The sequence below is a fragment of the Gregarina niphandrodes genome (assembly GCF_000223845.1).
Source record: "Gregarina niphandrodes unplaced genomic scaffold scaffold00033, whole genome shotgun sequence".
Lineage (NCBI taxonomy): Eukaryota > Apicomplexa > Conoidasida > Eugregarinorida > Gregarinidae > Gregarina > Gregarina niphandrodes.
In genome coordinates this window covers 40,031-57,202 of record NW_011645802.1, presented here as the reverse complement: position 1 = coordinate 57,202, position 17,172 = coordinate 40,031, and the positions used below count along the sequence as shown (strand labels likewise).

Sequence of the window (17,172 nt, the reverse complement as noted above, 5' to 3'; positions counted from 1 at the left end):
GCCACTCGGTTGCAACCCGTTCCGGCGCGGTCGGGACCCGTCCCGACGCGGTCGCCAGTACTCACGCGGTCTCCAACTCTGTGGTCCACTCTGTGGTCGGCAGCCGGCCTGTGCTCCGCTGTTCTGTGGTCGCCGGTCGTCCTGTGCTCCGCCGTCCTGTGGTCGCCGGTCGTCCTGTGCTCCGCCGTCCTGTGGTCTCCAGTCGTCCTGTGGTCGCCGGTTATCCTGTGGTCTCCAGTCGTCCTGTGGTCGCCGGTTATCCTGTGGTCCGCTATCCTGTGGTCGGCGGCTCGGTCAGTGCCGGGCGTGCCATCGCCGGGCGTCGAACCGTGGTTTCGGCGGTGGCGGTGGTGCACGCGGCGGTTGACGACGGGTGGGTCGTTTGAGGCTTTGCGGCGACGCAGGTCGACCTTTAGTTCTGAGGCGATCTTGTGTTCTTGTTCGGCGGATATAGCGGCCGGGCCGTTGGTAGGATTCGGGCCGGGGACATTGATATTCGAAGTTGGCATTATTTCGTTCGGGAAAATGTCCGGTAGGGTGTTTGACCGGATGTCGGGATGTTGGCAGAAAGCCGTGACGTTAGACAACGAGAAGGAACATGAAAAGGCACTAAGTTACTATCGGCGGGCTGCGGACTATATCCAGCAATTGCGAATCTCGCAAAAGAGCATCCGAATTCTCGAAATGCTTGATCAACGAGCGGACCTTGTGCACGAACGCATCCGTGTGCTGACTCAAGTGGTCAGTAGAAAGCGACAGGTTGGTGGGTCGCCCGGCCCCGTCTTGTCCACTCAGCCGACAACACCAATTGCGCCTGACAGTTTCGGCGCCGCACTGGGAGGGTCCCACAGGAACGGGTGGAGGGGGAATGTGAACGGACTTGGTGGTACGGGAACTGGTGGGGGTTGTTCGCCGTCAGGTGGAAGCGGAGGCACCGATACACGTATTGATGCGCGAAAGCAGAATCTGTCGGCACTCTTCGACAAGTCAAAAACGGACGTCCGTCTGGATGATGTCGTCGGACTCGATGAGGCTAAACAAGCCATCCGCGAAAGCATTGAATTCCCCCTACGCTTTTCCAAACTTCGGCAACACTGGACTTGTGTCCTCCTTTACGGACCGCCCGGTACCGGCAAGACACTACTCGCACAGGCCGTAGCAAATGAATTTCAAGCCAAGTTCCTCGCTGTCTCCTCTGCTGACCTCATGTCGCAGTGGCAAGGCGAAAGCGAGAAGTACGTCAAGGCTCTCTTCGAACTTGCACAGGATAACGCACCCTGCATCATCTTCATCGATGAAATCGACAGCGTCTGCAGCAGTAACCTCCCCCACCTTCCCGCTCTTTTCGGAGACATATACTCTTGTTTCTAGCGCGAGCGGATCGAGAACCCGACAGCATTCGACGAGTGAAGACTCAGTTCCTAATTCAGATGAACCAGCTCGAGAAGAGCGACAAACTCGTACTTGTATTAGGTGCTACGGTAAGTACCAGCGTTCGGGTGACAACACGTGTGTGTGACAACACGTGTGTGTGTGACAACACGTGTGTGTGTGGCAATTTGTTTGTAGAACATTCCTTGGGACTTGGACAGTGCGTGTCTGCGGCGGTTTCAGAAACGTGTGTACGTGGGATTGCCGGACTTGGATGCAAGGCGTGATCTGTTTATGGCTGGGTTGAAGCAGGAGCGACATTTGTTGGGCAGTGGCGATTTTGAGGAACTGGCTCGTCGTTCGGAGGGATTGAGCGCCTCGGATATCGCGATTGTATGCAGTGATGCAACGACGGAGCCCTACCGGACGGCGTTCAACGCTAGACACTTCAAGAGTATACTCGGCAGCGATGGACGTCAGAAATTCTACCCACTCGCGGATCCCGCTATCCGCTGCCGTTGGCCCGACTGCGACTGCAAAGACGGCACCCGTCTTGAAGAAACCGCCATCCCACTTGCCTTCAACCACCTCGACGAAAAAGATATGGAACTACCTCCTGTCCAATGGGCAGACGTGTTCAAGGCACTCAGCAAAGTCAAAAGAGCTGTCTCTGACGATGACATCGCCAAATTCGAAAACTGGGAAAGAACTACTCTCTTTCTCAGCTAAAGAAACTCAGCTCAAGAAACTCATCAGGAGACGGTCGCTGGCTGGGTAGGAGACGGTGTCTGATCAACCAACCAGACAGGCATCTGGACAGGGGTGTCTGATCAACCAGACATCTGAATAGTTAGTCAGTTAGTTAGTCCGCAGTCATAGTTGTCAACCACCCTTCAATCAATCACCCTTCAATCAATTACCCTTCAATCAACAGGTCGATTGTTGCTTAGCCCTTAGTCCTGTCAACGCCTATTACGCTGACGGGGAGCAAAGATGGTGGTCATATTTTTGTGTAGTATTTTCGTGTGTTAGATAATGCTTGGTTACAACACGTGGCTCTTGATGTCTGTTGTTGTATCCGGTTCAAGCACGTGTCGAAGTGGTCACATGGCGCTGAAGTTTGGAAGCAAGATTTTCGGGTCGTCTCGAGTAATGGATCAATGGTGTCAAACTTTATGTCTACGTCGCTGCGCTACAGGAGACCTTTTAGACTGTGTAGAACGACTCGGTCTAGAGGGTTGCAGCTACATGTCATCGACCTATTCAAATGGTGAATACGCTAACACTATCGGCCAGAATCAATACTTCTAAAGACGGGGGGGGGTACTCCCCAAACGGGGGGGGATCAACGAAGTGAAGGGAACAACTCCCAAGGGGGGCAAGTCCACGTGTTGAAGAAGTGCTTCTAATTAGTGAATCCCTCTACTCTAGTCAATACCTCTACTCAATACATTTACAGCACCCTAGATGCTGAATGACTCTGTACTGAATGACTCTGTACGGAAACTACGAAACAAGATTAGCGACGGGAATCAGACGGTTTAACCACTGCCGAGCAACCGCTGTGGGGGCTCGGTTGTTTTGTACAGTGCTGCTGGTGATAGCGGCCCTCTCTTGCCCACCGCAGAGCAGAGAGGCGTTTTTAGTGTAGCTGAAACACATCATCTGCCATGCTTGGGAACGAATATAGGATTCGAGGGCAACATGGGACGGGGCGGGGACCCAAGGGACGGGGCGGGGACCCAAGGGGCGGGGCGGGGAAGGGTGTGCATGGGGTTTCGGGTTGGGGGTTTCGGGAATAAGCACACGCGTGTGGTAAAAATCTGGCCGGGGGAGGGTTATGGACCTGTTTGATGAGACGCCAGCGAGTAGTGATGTACAGAGTGAGGATTCCTCCAGTAGCAGTGAGCAGCGTCGTGTAATGGTGAAGAGGCGGCGCGTAGCTAAGCCGCCGTCGAGGGCGGTAGTGAGGAGGCCGCGTTCGTCCACGACGCAGGAACTCTGGGACCGAGTCGTGGCCCGGCTGGACGTGTGGCATAAGGCGAACCGCGAGTACACCGGGCGCATGGACGAATATTTACGCGACGACTTCGAACTGGATAGCGGCCGAGTTCTGCTCAAGATGGAATACGACCTGCGCAAGATTAGTCCCAATGACATGCTCACTTCGCTCTTCAGAGATATCTTTAAAACAGGCAAGCCCAAAGGTCTCGTAGACATCAGCGACATGCTCACCATGATTGCTGAAGCAGGCGACGATAACTTCTCACCCAAATTGTGAGCAACAGCGAAGGGGAGGGACCAGGTGAACGGCACGTCACACTTCCCTACTTGTAGCGTCATCACCGTATATCAGTGGACACATCTACTCAATGACCCGGTCATCTTCTCCTTTGTCGAAGACATGATTCAGTCGCCCTGTAGCCCATTCATCTTTGTGCTCAAAAGCGATATGGTACAGCAGATCATCTTCCATCACTAGTAAGGGGTGCCACTCTCGGTTACGACGGGGGGGGGGGCAGGACCCCGAGTGGGTTGCAGGACCCCCGAGTGGGTTGCAGGGCACTCGAGTGGGTTGCAGGGCACTCGAGTGGGTTGCAGGCCACTTGGTTGTATCGCTACGTATCTTTAGTCGTATTCGCACGGATGAGGCGAAGACCGACGACTGGGAGACGATAATTCTGTTCCCTCGGACGTTGTGCAAACGTGTCATGGACTACATCGACAGGTTATGGTTCGGTCCCTTGCTGCAGAAGATAATTCTGGCGGAGCGCGCGCTCCTACAGGACCCGGTACTTACCTCAGACGACAGCCCGGTTATAACCAAGGCCAAGCACCGTAACCCCGACCATCCCGCAGCCCTGACTTGCCCCCCACCCCCGCCCATTCCGAAACCCTCACTTGCCCCCCTCCCCCCCAGCCTTGGCCTAGGTAATGGGTGACTGTGCAGGAGATCCGATAGACGACTTACTGCCTCGAACGCCGAGCGGTTTTCTGTTTAGCCAGGATCTGCACCAGATCCGGGGTCTACCGAAGACGTCGCAGTTGCGGACAGTCTCGGCTCCGATACAGGCATTAGTCGAGATCAAGAACTGTGCCTACGGCTCGTCGACCTCGCAATGAACCATCCCCCTGTCCCGTCGCCCACGCCGTGTCCCCACGCCGTGTCCCCACGCCGTGTCCCGCCCCGGCGACTTTTCTTTGGTGAGTCCCAAGTCGGAGATGCGACTGTCATTAATCGGGTGTTGGGTGGTTAGTCGATGGTTGGTGTTGGGGTTGTCTGTTGAGGATTTGGAGCGGAGTGTAGGTGCATTGTCATTTCCGTCGGTGGCGGGGGTTGGGGGAATGTCATGGAATACAACGCGCGGTTCGCCTTCACACGTTTGTCGTGGACTGGAGGCGTTTCCCATGTATGTGGTGAACATGGACAGCAAGCCGGTACGTTGGGAATATATGGAACGTGTGTTTGGTGACGGCATCGAACGAGTTCAAGGCGTTCTGGGTCTGGATGGCCGCACACTTTGGGATCGTCTCGAAATCCCCCTAGAACCCGCTTGGGCTGTGAGCCCGCCTAATTCCAGCGACTCTGACCATGACGGTTCTGGTCACGATCACGGCTTTGGCCGCGATCAAGACGATTCCAATTCTGGCTCCAACTTTGGCTCCAACTCCGGTTCCGGCTCCAACTCCGGTTCCAGGAGTGATGATCAGTCATACGGCGAGTACGAAGAGGCAGGGTATCAGGTACAGCGGCTGCAGCGATCGGAGGAAGAGGAGCGACGTGTGCGGCGGTCGTTTGTGCAAGCTCCCGTCAAGTCGGCGCTGCGGTATTTTGGGGCGATGCCGGGCGAGTTGGGCTGTACCATCAGCCATCTGGACGCGATGAAGCGTGCCTGGCTGGCTGGCCACGAGGCCGCTCTCATAGCCGAAGACGATCTGGGCGTCAGTCTCTGTCCGCTCTGGCCCGCGGATCTGCGCCAAGTCAAACGTCATGCAGACCGCACACACCCTGGCTGGCACTCACTCCGGCTCCAATTCAGCGCCGGCGCCGCCGCCTGGGACTGGCTACAGGCCCAGTGGTGGAAACAAACTTTCCAAAATCTCGGGTCCGACTATAACTCACGACGCAAACAAATCGTCTCCTCTTGGGGACACTGGTCCGCAGACCTTGGCATACCTCTCACCACGCCCTTCAAACATGGTGTAGGCGCTGGCCTCACTCTTTGGAGCAGAGCAGGACTCAGATTCATGCTCCAGAAACACGCCGTACCCTACCATCAACACCGACATATGGTAGCCACCGCCCCGAAGCCTGAACCGAAGCCTGAACCGAAGGCAGATGCTAACATTAAGACGAAGGCTGAGGTCAAGGCCGCCATCAAGTTCCCGCAGCCCGCCGTTAAACCGCAGCCCGTTGCCGCCAAACCGGAGGCAGCGCCTTTAGTCGTGGCCAAGTCCGCGGAAGAGAACGCTCGGGCGGCGTCGGGTGCTGCACGGAATCGAACGCTCGACCCAAACGCGGCGGCGCGCAGCTGGAAGGCCCCAGCCCCGCCATCGCCGCCGGCCTCGCCGCTGGACCTGCCGCTGACTTTGGGCGGGGGTCCGGTCTTTCCTCCGAACTGGCGCGTGGAGGCCCCAGCATTGCTAAACCCGTTCGTGGCGATGCCCTTCATGAACGCGACGGAGCTGGGCGGTCTCGTCTTTGCCCCACGCCGAGCCGGCCGCCGGTTCCTCTCCGGCTATGACTCGGAAATGGAACAGAATGCGGAACCAAACCAGAAGAATGAAGTGGAGCAAAAGGGAGAGTCGGGGCAGAGATTGGAGTCGAACCAGGGGTCGCAGGGATTGGAGTCGGTAGTGTCTGACGCGGAGTTGCGTGGATGGCTGAGTCCGGCGCACGTTCCTCAGAAGTGGCGGTGCACGCCGGGGTTCCGGTGCGTGACGGACTTGATGTTTTTCCGCGAGGCTGAGGGCGAGGGTCGCAGTCTGTTGGCGACGCCCGTGTTATTCACGACGCGGCTGGCGGAGGATGGGTCGCCCATCCGTTCGGTCCTGGACCAGACAGACAACGAAGAGTATGCCCGGCGTGCGCGAGTACTACGTCGCAATGCGGCCGCTGCAGCCGCAGCTGTCGAACAAGAACTCGGCACACCTCCACCGCACCAACAGAGACATTTACAGAGCACACTCAGCGCCACCAAGTGGCTCATCGATGCCATGGAACAGTTCAACTGGGCCGCCCGAGGACATCTGTACCCGAACCACCGCTTTGCCCTCCGAGTTAAACCCACGCACAAACGCAAAACTTAAGCCAAGAACGAGGCGCTGGATAGAGGAGAAATGTGTTCGATCATTACAGGATTGCGCTGAATAGAGAAACAACAACATTAAAGGAGAGTGGAGAAGTGTGAGCAGGACTGTGAACGTTGGAGAAATGTTCACCCTAAAAGAAGGAATGTTGGCTTTAGCAGAAGGAATGTTCCCCTTTGCTGAAGGAATTTTCACGAAGGATGCACCCTTTACCTTCCCCCGTAGTTAGCAATGTTCCCCTCCCCCAGCAATCAGCCCCCAGGTCTGCTGTGGTAGCCATGCGCAGGCCGTGGTACGACGTTCCTACCACCCCGCAGCTTTTTGATCGCTAGAATCCGTGATGCTGAACTTCGTGGGAGAAACAGCAATCACGACCAAGGGATGGGCAAGAAGGTAACTCTCAGAAGCACGACGCGCGCACGGTGATGATTCTGTGCGCACACGGCAAGGATCGTGTGCGCACACGGCAAGGATCGTGTGCGCACACGGCAAGGATCGTGTGCGCACACGGTAAGGATTGTGTGCGCACACGGTAAGAATTGTGTGCGCGGATGTTCTGGCCTGGATGAGCCGTGTTGGATCGGCGACGGGGCTCAGAAAGTTGGTTCCCCCCGTTGGCCTACTACTCATCTTTGCGCCCCTCTCGGACACCTGATTCACACGCACACTTGGTACTCCGCCAGACACATTTGCATGTCCAGGATGAGTTCGAAATGTTACTCCACCCATCCACTCCAACGTCTGTCCGTGCCCCAGATCTACCTCCCGAAGCACCAGGTAGCACTACCTTGAGGACGGCGGTATTGTCTGTTCAAGTGTAGGTAGAACGGACGGCTCGACCGGTTCGGTGTATTGGGCTTGTCTCTGTAGACAGTTTAAGTCTTGTGCGATGGAGCAGCCTTTCTGTGAGTGTGTGTGGAGAAGAGAGTGTCCCTGGACGGGCTGCCCGGCTCCGCGACGACCAGGACGGGTGGAGACGAAAGGAGTTCATTTTCCCGTTGTCCCAAATGCGCAGTTGTGTGCGGCTATCGATGACGTTTTCTGCAGGAGCGCTGCAATGAAGCGCTCATTCATTTTGTGTGCAGTTATCGCGAGTGCCACTGGAGGAGTGCTGGATGTCCTGCCCAACTTGCTCACGTCTCTGCTGAATGCCGACCACAAAAAACTCCGTCATCAACACCTGTTGCCGGCGGTCGAGGAGGCCGCCGCTGCCGTCGAGTCCCTGGTTCTTGACCGTCCCACAACCCTCGACCGTCCCACAGGCCTGGACCGTCCCTTGGTCGTGGAGGACCAGATCCGGCCGTTGCACCGATTGCCCGGCATCCTCTCGGACACCCTCAGCTCGCTGATCGGGCTCCGGCCAGGCGCCGGTGGAGAATTCGACTTCGGCCTGTCCCTCGGTGCCGGCCTCGGCGGTAGCGCCGGCGCAGTCGCTGTCGGCGGCGCCAACGGAGCCGTAGCTTTGAACTTACCCAGCGCCGGCGTGGTTCCCGGTGTCAGCGTGACTCCCAACGCCGGCGTTTCTGAAACTGTTCCCCCCGCTGAAGCCGTGGCTCCGGCCAACATGGTGAGCAGTCCGGTCACCGTCGACGGTCCAGTCCGCGGTCGCCGTGTGGGTGACGCCCGAATGGGTGGTGACCGCCGCGGGGAGGGCCGAATGAGTGACGGCCGGGTGGAGATACCGGAGATGAACTTTGAGTTGCCAAGTGTGGCCGGTGGGCCGGGCGTGCGTGTGAATATGCCGGGCATCACGGTCTCACCGGGTGCGGATCGCGACCCTTCTGATCGGTCTTTGGATCGACCTTCAGGTCGACCTTCAGGTCGGGCGAACATAGTGGTTGTGCGGCGGACGAACGAGGACATTTTCGACGACGATGGTGGAATCGACTTTGGCGGAGGTGACCTACCGGAGGTGGTGTTGCCCGAAATCGTCTTGCCCGACCTGCCGGAGGCCGCGTTGCCAGAGGCGGAGTTATTGCAAGGCGGTGTCCCGCGCAACTACCATCGTACGCAGCAAACGAATCGCGACCACGCCTCAAGACTCCAGGACGCTGCGCCCGAGGCCGTCTTCATGAGCCCTGCCGACTGGTTCAGGGTGCCCGCCTTCCCCTCCATGGCCTTCCGCTTCCCCAGTCAACTATTCCCAACGGACATGTTCAAAATCCCGCCCTTCCCTGAGTTCCCGGAAAATGCAACTGTGACCTCGACACTCGTTGAAGAGTCCTACGACCCACAAGGCAACCTCAACGTCGTAACCAAACAAGTGGAACCCAAACGCGTTGCCACCTCCCAGAGCACCCGAGCGCCCACGAGCTCCTCGACCAGCGCCCAAAGGGCCTCAACCAGCGCCCAAAGCACTTCTGCCCAAAGCACTTCTGCCCAAAGCACTTCTGCCCAAAGCACTTCTCCCAACAGCACTCGCACCAATGTGGCTCAGAACACCAGTGTAGCCACGAGCACGCCGAGGCCGAGTACTGCGACAGTCCAAAGAGCAGCGTCTAGACCGCTGCGGGGCACGCTGCCACCGATGGAGAGAATGACCTCCGCCGCGTCCACGAGCACGTACGTGACGGAAACCGCAATGTCGGAGACCGCCATGACCTTTACGGAGACCGCCACGACTTACACAGACACCGCCGAGACAAACTCCTCCAGTCTGGCTGCTGCCGACCTGTTGGATACCCGCGGCCCGACCACCCGGCCTTTCTCCACGGTCACCACCGACGTCACCGTCTTTCCACTGCCGCCCGTGCCCGAACCTCCCCGCCAGCCGTACCTAGATCAAATGGCCAACCTGCCGCCGCCGCCACCCCCGCCACGGCCGCCCTACTTCTACTCTGCCTTCATGCCCTCCTGGGAGATGCCCCAGTTCCACCTCGACCGGCCCGCCTACTACGGTTATTCTCCACCCGGACCCGCCCCCGGGATCTCATCCCCCGCTTTCCCCACCGCCTGGCCCATCGCCAGTCCCACCGCCTGGCCCATCGCTAGCCCCTCGGCCGCACCCGTCGCCGTGCCTACTCCAGGCCCCGTGCCCACGCTCGGCCCCGTGCCCACCCCCGGCCCCGTGCAGCACTACTGGTCGATGCCTACTCAGCCACCCCACCCATGGTCGATGCCTACTCAACCACCCCAGTGGTCCACCTCTACGCAGCTGTCCAGTCCAACTGCTTCCGCCGGCCACACCACCGCTAGCGAGTCTACCGCTTCCAGCGGTTACACAACTGCCGCTAGCGAGTCAACCGGTGCTGCAAGCCAGGCCCACTTGAGCCAACAAGAATTCTTGCCGTATGTGCAATCGCCCTTCCTGGAGCCTTCCCTCCCGGCCGAACCCATCGACTCGATCCCCATCGACTTCCCATGGGCGCTGCCCGAAGCGCCGACCGGGCGTCCTTTCCCGACGGGTCGCCCCCGTACGCTGCCTGCCGACCGCGCGGCGGCTGTGAGTCGCTCTCGTGCACGTGGGCACGAATCCGCAGTTGGTGCGCCGCAGTTGGGAGCTCCGCAGTTGGGACTGCCGCAGCTGGGGGTGCCACAGGTGGGAGCATCGCAGTACGGACCGCCACCCTTCGTCTATCAGGCGCCTGCGCCCGCTCCGCCTACGGTGATTGTGTTGCCGCAGCCGGCGACCAGCTTCACCCCGCCGCCGCCTCCCCCGCCTCCGCCGCCGCCTACCCCCCTTTCGTCGATGATTCCGACCGGAGTGGTTCCGGGAGTGGTGCCAGGAGTGGTTCCGGGAGTGGTTTCGGGAGTGGGAGCGGTGCCGGGTGTGGTACCAAGTGTAGGCGCTGAGTGGGACTTCTCCAAATTGTTTCCGGGCGGTAACTCTGCTCTGCAGGAGTCTTTGACGAAGACATTGCGTCAGTGGTTCTTGGAGAACATGCGAGCGAAGCAGGCCACGGACGCGGAGGGTGTGGACTGGCAGATCGAGAAGCCGTTCGTGTCGCGAGCGGAGGACGAGACGATGGTGGACACCACAATGTTGCACCCCTCGGCGTCGTTCAGTCTGCGACAACCGCACGAAGACCCGTCTGTGTATCTGAGAGAGAGCAAGTTGAAGAACCCCCAAGTCCGCGACTTGGCGATCGAGGACGAGATCCGGGCCCTGATTCTGGCGAACCCGCAAGTGCTGGAGACACTGGGACTGAACCTACCACAACGTGACGGCCGTCGGGTCAACATCACCAAGTCCGTGCACGATCGCCCGACTGCGCTCCGTTTAGATCTGCCAAACGTACTGCCCAACGGCCCGCTGTACGAGACTATTATGGACCACCCGCTAAGCCATGCCCTGAGCCTTAAGGACGTCGAGGGCGACTTCCTCAACTACCTCCGCACCCAACGACCTTACGTGCGCGAAGAACTCACGCCCGACCGCAAGTACAGCTACACCGAAGCACCTGCTGCCGTCCACGTCGACCACCCCGGCCACTCCGAAACGTACATGCAGAGACCCTTCGTGGAACAGGTCTTGGACGAAGCAAACGGCGCCAGCAAGGTTTGGGTCGAAAACCCGATCGCACTCGACCGCAATTCCACCACCTTTAAGCATCAACCGCAACCTCTGAACCTTGACATAGAACTCTTCAAGTGGGGTCCCAGTAGCACCCAGGAACAACTCAAGGCGCTGTACCGCAGCAACAACAAGGCCGAGCCTCTGACCTACGTCGCCGAAGCCGGCCTGACTGACCTCGACGTCTCGGCGCTCTGGGAACTCCAAGACGATCTTGACGTTGAGGAAGAGGAGTATGACGCCTCTGACGACGCCGGCGCCGCCCTCGACGAAGACGATGAGGTGCTTGACTACGGCTTCATGTCATTCAACGGCTACGTGGAGTTCGACGACGAGGCCTACGTGGACGGCGACCTTCTGGAAGGCGGCGAAGCCTGGGAAGAGCCTGACGGTGGTTGGGCCGAGGAGGGAGCCGAGTTCCAGTTTGCTGACGACCCGGTCGGCGACGCGCTCGACGCCACCCCAGGCGAGTTCGGGGCGGAGCGCGGATTCGAACGCGGATTTGAGGATGTGGAGGATGCCCTGCCCGACTTCGACCTCGAGGATATTTATGCGGCCAACCTGGCGGCCTCTGCTGAACTGGCTCCTGAACGGGACATGCAGGCGGCAGTTGTGGAGCGGGAATACATCGAACATCGCGTGCTCGACACGGGCGAGACGCCAGCGAAGGTGTGCAAGGGCTTGGGCGAATTCCCGATCTTCTATATCAACTTACAGAAGCAGAGCAACCGAAGGCGGTACATGGAGGAGACCTTTGGTCCGTCGGCGGTGCGGGTCGGTGGTACGAATGGCACGAATCTGTTTGCTGTCTTGGACAAGTACCGCATAGGCGAGCCTGAGGCGTTCGTGAACGACCCGTGGGGGTACTTACGGCGCGAGCATCAGACGACTCCAGGCGAGCTGGGGGCCCTAATCGGGCACCTGGACGCAATCAAGAAGGCTTATCAAGGGCACCACGACACAGTGTTGATTATGGAGGACGACATGGGGGTGCAGCTTTGTCCCTACTGGCCGGCCTCGTTGGCGGTAGTCAAGTCGCAGGCCGACATCTACTACCCCGGCTGGCATAGCATCCAGCTGCAGTGGACGCCTGTGGGCCAGCAGGCCGACATCATCAAGAGCAAGTGGCACCGCTCTGTGAAGGAGCACCTGCTTGAGGGCCGCCAGCGCCACCTGGACATCGGCTACGGCGACTGGGACGAACAGTGCATGCCTCTCGTCGGCCACGTCTCCACCCTGCACGGAAACGGCGCCACCCTCTGGAGCAGACGCGGACTCAAACACGTCCTCCAGAAATACCAAGAGACCATTGTTTCCCGCACACGTGCTGGTGAAGCTATTCGCAAATGGAAAGCAGACCCTACCCTCCCCGCCACACCGGACCACATTCTCCGCCAGAATGAAGGAGCCCTCACCCTCTTTGCTGCCCCACCTATGTTTGCACAACGCTTCGCTGAAGACACCTCCGCCATTAAGAACGACCTCGAGTGGCGAAAGACCAACCTCTTCGGTAGCATCTTCGCACTCCAGTGGTACATGGAACTTCAGGAACTTTACAGACCTGGCTCGCGCGACCTTTTGCCCCTCAAACACTTCGAATTCGCCATCAATATCTGATCTGACCACAGGAAAATCTTGGACCGGATCCTTTACCCCAAGACCGGATCCTTTACCCCAAGACCGGATCCTTTACCCCGAGACCGGGTCCAAGACCGGGTCCAAGACCGGGTCCTGAGGTCAGGACGTGCCACTGACGCTGGCGCCATGACACTGGCCTCATTGACAGACACAAGTTTGAGACTGGGTTCACTCACGTTGGCATCAACAACATTGACGTAGGCTCCACGTCGATGGACTCTTTTTAAGTTGTGATAACACACACACACCATTTAGTAGTTTGGCCCGAACAATAGAACTCCCCGCTCGTGGATTCCTCCCCCCCCCCCCCCCCCCGGTGGTGAACCTCCGGCGCATAGTGAGTTTCGAGAGTGTCTGTGTCGGAATGGTCTATGTCTGGCCGTCGTGGGCAGTGCATGTGGAAGAAATGTGTAACCCCACAAGCGCAGGATGAGTGACGCTAAGGAAGCGAAAAAGTTGTCTCGGATCGGATCGGAGGTGAAGGCCTCAGACGCGTCGGGGCAGATTTTCAAGGGGCTGCAGGTGTGGTGTGATTGTGCCCCGGGCGTGAAACAGGACCCAAGTTTGATGTTTGCGAAGTGTTTGGTGTTGCCGGGGAGTACGGCGCAGACGTTTAAGTTGAAGCAGGTGGAGCCGGAGGATCCAGAGAACCGTGCGTTTGATGCGCCACAGTCTAGCGTGTACAATACAAACCAGAATATCGACCCATTGTCATTTCCGGACATCGGTATGATTCCGCACACAAATGTGGCGGCGGTGGTGGATTTCATTCGTACTCGTTTCCTGAAGAAGCAGATCTACACCACGGCCGACCCGTTGTTGCTGGCTATCAACCCCTTTAAAGATCTGGGCAATGCCACCGACGAGGTTATTAAAAAGTATCGCGACACGGGTGACGCGGCCAAGTTACCCCCTCATGTCTTCTCCGTTGCGCGAGAAGCTTTGGAGAACCTACACGGCATCAACAAGTCTCAAACCATCATTGTTTCTGGCGAGTCGGGTGCTGGCAAGACGGAAGCCACCAAGCAAATTATGCGTTACTTTGCAGCCGCCAAATCCGGTAAGATTGACCTCAAGGTGCAAAAGGCTGTGCTGGCCGGTAACCCCGTGTTGGAAGCGTTCGGGAACGCCAAGACGATCCGAAATAACAACAGTTCCCGTTTCGGTCGCTTCATGCAACTTGCGGTAGCCCCAGGTGGCGGTATCGAGTTCGGTAGCGTGCGAAATTTCTTGCTCGAGGTAAGTCGAGTGGTGACCCAAGACGACCAGGAGCGGTCATACCACATATTCTACCAGCTCCTGAAGGGGCTAACGGGTGACCAGAAGTCTAAGTTCAAGATTCTGGGACCGACTCAGTACAAGTTCGTGAACGCAAAGTGCCTGGACGTGCCCGGGTGGGACGATGTTCAGGACTGGAAGGAGGTGAATGAATCGCTGCATAGCATGGGCGCCACGGAGGAGGACATTAACGGTATCATCCGCTGTGTGTCGGCGATTATGATGCTGGGGAACGTGACGATCAAGGGTGAAAACAAAAACGGTGTGCCGGACGCAGCCACTATTGCGAACCCGGCCGAGTTCCAGACCGTGTGCGACCTACTCGGAATCAGCGCGCAGGACGCTACTATTGCCCTTGTAACCAAGATCACGCAAGCACAAGGTCAAGAGATCAAGGGTGTCTACAATGCGGCGGACACAGAGATTTTGAAGCTGTCAATGGCCAAAGCCGTTTACAACGAGTTGTTTAATTGGATCATTCGCAAATTGAACTCTAATATCGAGCCACCTTCGGGCTTCGATAAGTTCTTGGGTATGCTGGATATTTTCGGGTTCGAAGTATTCCAGAATAACTCGCTTGAGCAATTGTTCATTAACATCACCAACGAAATGTTGCAGAAGGATTTCGTTGATGTGGTGTTTGATAAGGAACAGAAATTGTATCGTTCTGAAGGTATTAATACGGCGGATCTAGTATGGACGACGAATGCCCCGATAATTGATTGTTTGACGAACAAGAAGTCTTCTGTGATTTCGTATTTAGAAGACACATGTCTCGCTCCTGGTGGTGATGATAAGAAGTTCTTGGCAGGTGCAGCGGGTGCCCTGAGTAGCAACAAACACTTTGCTAAAGCGAAGATCTCATCGGACATTAATTTCATCATTACACACACCATTGGTGATATTCAATACAATAGTACCGGCTTCATTGCGAAGAACAAAGATATGCTCAAAGCGGAACTTGTGGAGGTCATGCAGAAAAGTAGCTCACATGTCACGGCAGCATTGTTCAAAGATGTCACCATTACCAAGGGTAAGATCGGTAAGAGTCAACTGATTAGTTCGGTGTTCCTGGGACAACTGACGAAGCTCATGGAACTCATTCGCTCGACTGAGCCTCACTTCATTCGATGTCTGAAACCCAATGAGGAAAAACAGGCACTCAAATTCACTTCAGCCAAAGTCCTAATTCAGCTCCATGCACTTTCCATTCTGGAAGCACTACAACTCAGAAATCTCGGCTATAGCTATAGAAGACCTTTCGAAGATTTCATCAAGCAATTCAAGTTCCTTGATTTAGGTATCACCGAAAACAAATCACTCGATCCTAAGACAGCTGCCACCCAATTGCTAGAAGGATCCGGTCTCAAGCCTCAAGAATTCCAAATCGGACATACCATGATCTTCCTCAAACATGAAGCCACAAAGGCTCTCACTCAAAGACAAAGGGAACTCATGGCCGCATGGGAGCCACTTACCGCACTACTAGAGGCCATGTACAAGGCATACTCTACCAGACAACTCATCAAAACTCTCACACCCTCCATCGTCAGGGTCCAAGCCCACATCAGAGCAAATCTTGTACGAAAATAAACAACTGCCGACTCCACATCGATACGACTACCATACAGACGCTACAACTACCATACAGACAAACAGATGACCGTACAGACCAATCAATGTGCTTGATGACCGTGCTTACGTAAATGTACTGGGACTTACACAAATGTACTGGGACTTACACAAATGTACTGGGGCTAGTCCAAACAACCTACGTAGCGCAAACTATCCAGACGTAACTAGCTCAGTGGTCTAGACCTGAACTGACCGTTCAATACCTCAATACTTTGCCCACCAAGGGTAGCATTGTTCACTTATGTTGAGATCCCAGTTGTGAGATCCCAGTTGGTCCAATGTGCTATATGGCTTATACATGACCCGATTTTTGGCGGCGGCTCTAAGGAGCCGCAAGTCATGATAGCGAAAGTCATGGTGCTGAATAACTCGTTAGAAGAGGTCCTTCCTTCCGGTCAGCTCACCTTCCTCTCAGTCTCAGTGGTGGTGGTGGGAGTGGCGGGGAATTGCTAGGTCATGAGTCTATATTTCCTAGCCTTCTCACAGTAGTTGAATTTGTCACGTTCTATTTTTTTCCAAGTGGACTCTGGGATGCTAAGGTCGGCGAGATCAGCCGCTTCGCCCTTAAGGCTCGTGAGACAATTTGGACACTGGACGATGTTAATGGCGCACTCGATGCACACCGTGTGGTGGCACTTGGGCAATTGTACCGCGTGGTTGAGGAGGCCGTGGCAGACGCCACACACAATGTGCTTGGGAACGACCAAGCGCTTGCTCCGTACTCCCCCGCCGCACTTGCCGAAGGTCAGCCGCCAGCACCATTCGCCCCACCGCGAGGAGGACCGGGTCGTCGGCTGCTCCACATACGTCCTGCGTTGATGTTCCAGTCGTCGGTCTTGCCGCCGCGCACGAGTAAGTGCCGCCACCTGCTCGACCAGCTTCTCCGCCACGTCCTCTCCGGAATCCGTGTCCGAAATGTTACTTGCGGGAACAGCCTGTTCGGGTGAGCCAACCTCGGGCGAACCAGCGAAGTCCTCCACTCCGTCCACGTCTTCCTGTGAAAAGTCCGAGTCGCTGCCATCATCATTCGCCTGAGACAGACTAAACAAAAAGATCTTCCAGGGGCAGCGTAGCTTGCAGGGGAACGTAGACTGCGATTTAACGCGTTAACGGCGCCGTCTCAAATGTGTCCGCACACACTTTTAAAGCGACCCGCACACGGTGGCTGCCTGGCGCCACAGGGCGGCTGGCGCGTCACATATTCGGCCGTATCTGGTACCAGTACTGTGTGATCAAAGAAGTGCAGACAAAGCGGGGAGGAGCCCCCAAGAAGTGTCCTCTGGAGGGTCATTTACTTTCCGGCCGCCGGGCCTTCATTCTTCATTCAGCATTAATTTTAATGTTAGGATCAACGATCCAAAGGCTGGTCCCCAGAGTCAACGGTAAGTGTCTTCACTTTTGGGTGTCGTTCCCCCCCCTTCCCCTCC

General features: G+C 56.9%; 5 protein-coding genes across 5 annotated transcripts; all 5 read left to right on the top strand.

Moving 5' to 3' along the window:
- Positions 1-525: 525 nt before the first annotated feature.
- Positions 526-2,100, top strand: GNI_130680 (putative vacuolar sorting ATPase; the record flags this gene model as incomplete). Its single annotated transcript, XM_011133851.1, has 3 exons — positions 526-1,318; positions 1,372-1,481; positions 1,570-2,100. The coding sequence occupies 3 exons, from the start codon at positions 526-528 to the stop codon at positions 2,098-2,100; spliced, it is 1,434 nt and encodes a 477-aa protein (XP_011132153.1).
- Positions 2,101-3,211: 1,111 nt separating this feature from the next.
- GNI_130670 (hypothetical protein) lies at positions 3,212-4,494 on the top strand (the record flags this gene model as incomplete). Its single annotated transcript, XM_011133850.1, has 3 exons — positions 3,212-3,648; positions 4,004-4,209; positions 4,322-4,494. The coding sequence occupies 3 exons, from the start codon at positions 3,212-3,214 to the stop codon at positions 4,492-4,494; spliced, it is 816 nt and encodes a 271-aa protein (XP_011132152.1).
- Positions 4,495-4,794: 300 nt separating this feature from the next.
- Positions 4,795-6,681, top strand: GNI_130660 (hypothetical protein; the record flags this gene model as incomplete). Its single annotated transcript, XM_011133849.1, has 1 exon — positions 4,795-6,681. One exon carries the CDS (start codon positions 4,795-4,797, stop codon positions 6,679-6,681), a length of 1,887 nt encoding a protein of 628 aa, XP_011132151.1.
- Positions 6,682-7,738: 1,057 nt separating this feature from the next.
- On the top strand, positions 7,739-12,811 carry GNI_130650 (putative transmembrane protein; the record flags this gene model as incomplete). Its single annotated transcript, XM_011133848.1, has 1 exon — positions 7,739-12,811. One exon carries the CDS (start codon positions 7,739-7,741, stop codon positions 12,809-12,811), a length of 5,073 nt encoding a protein of 1,690 aa, XP_011132150.1.
- A 450-nt stretch (positions 12,812-13,261) lies between these two features.
- GNI_130640 (putative myosin) lies at positions 13,262-15,703 on the top strand (the record flags this gene model as incomplete). The annotated part of the gene is made up of 1 exon (XM_011133847.1): positions 13,262-15,703. The coding sequence occupies one exon, from the start codon at positions 13,262-13,264 to the stop codon at positions 15,701-15,703; it is 2,442 nt and encodes an 813-aa protein (XP_011132149.1).
- Between the last annotated feature and the right edge of the window lie 1,469 nt (positions 15,704-17,172).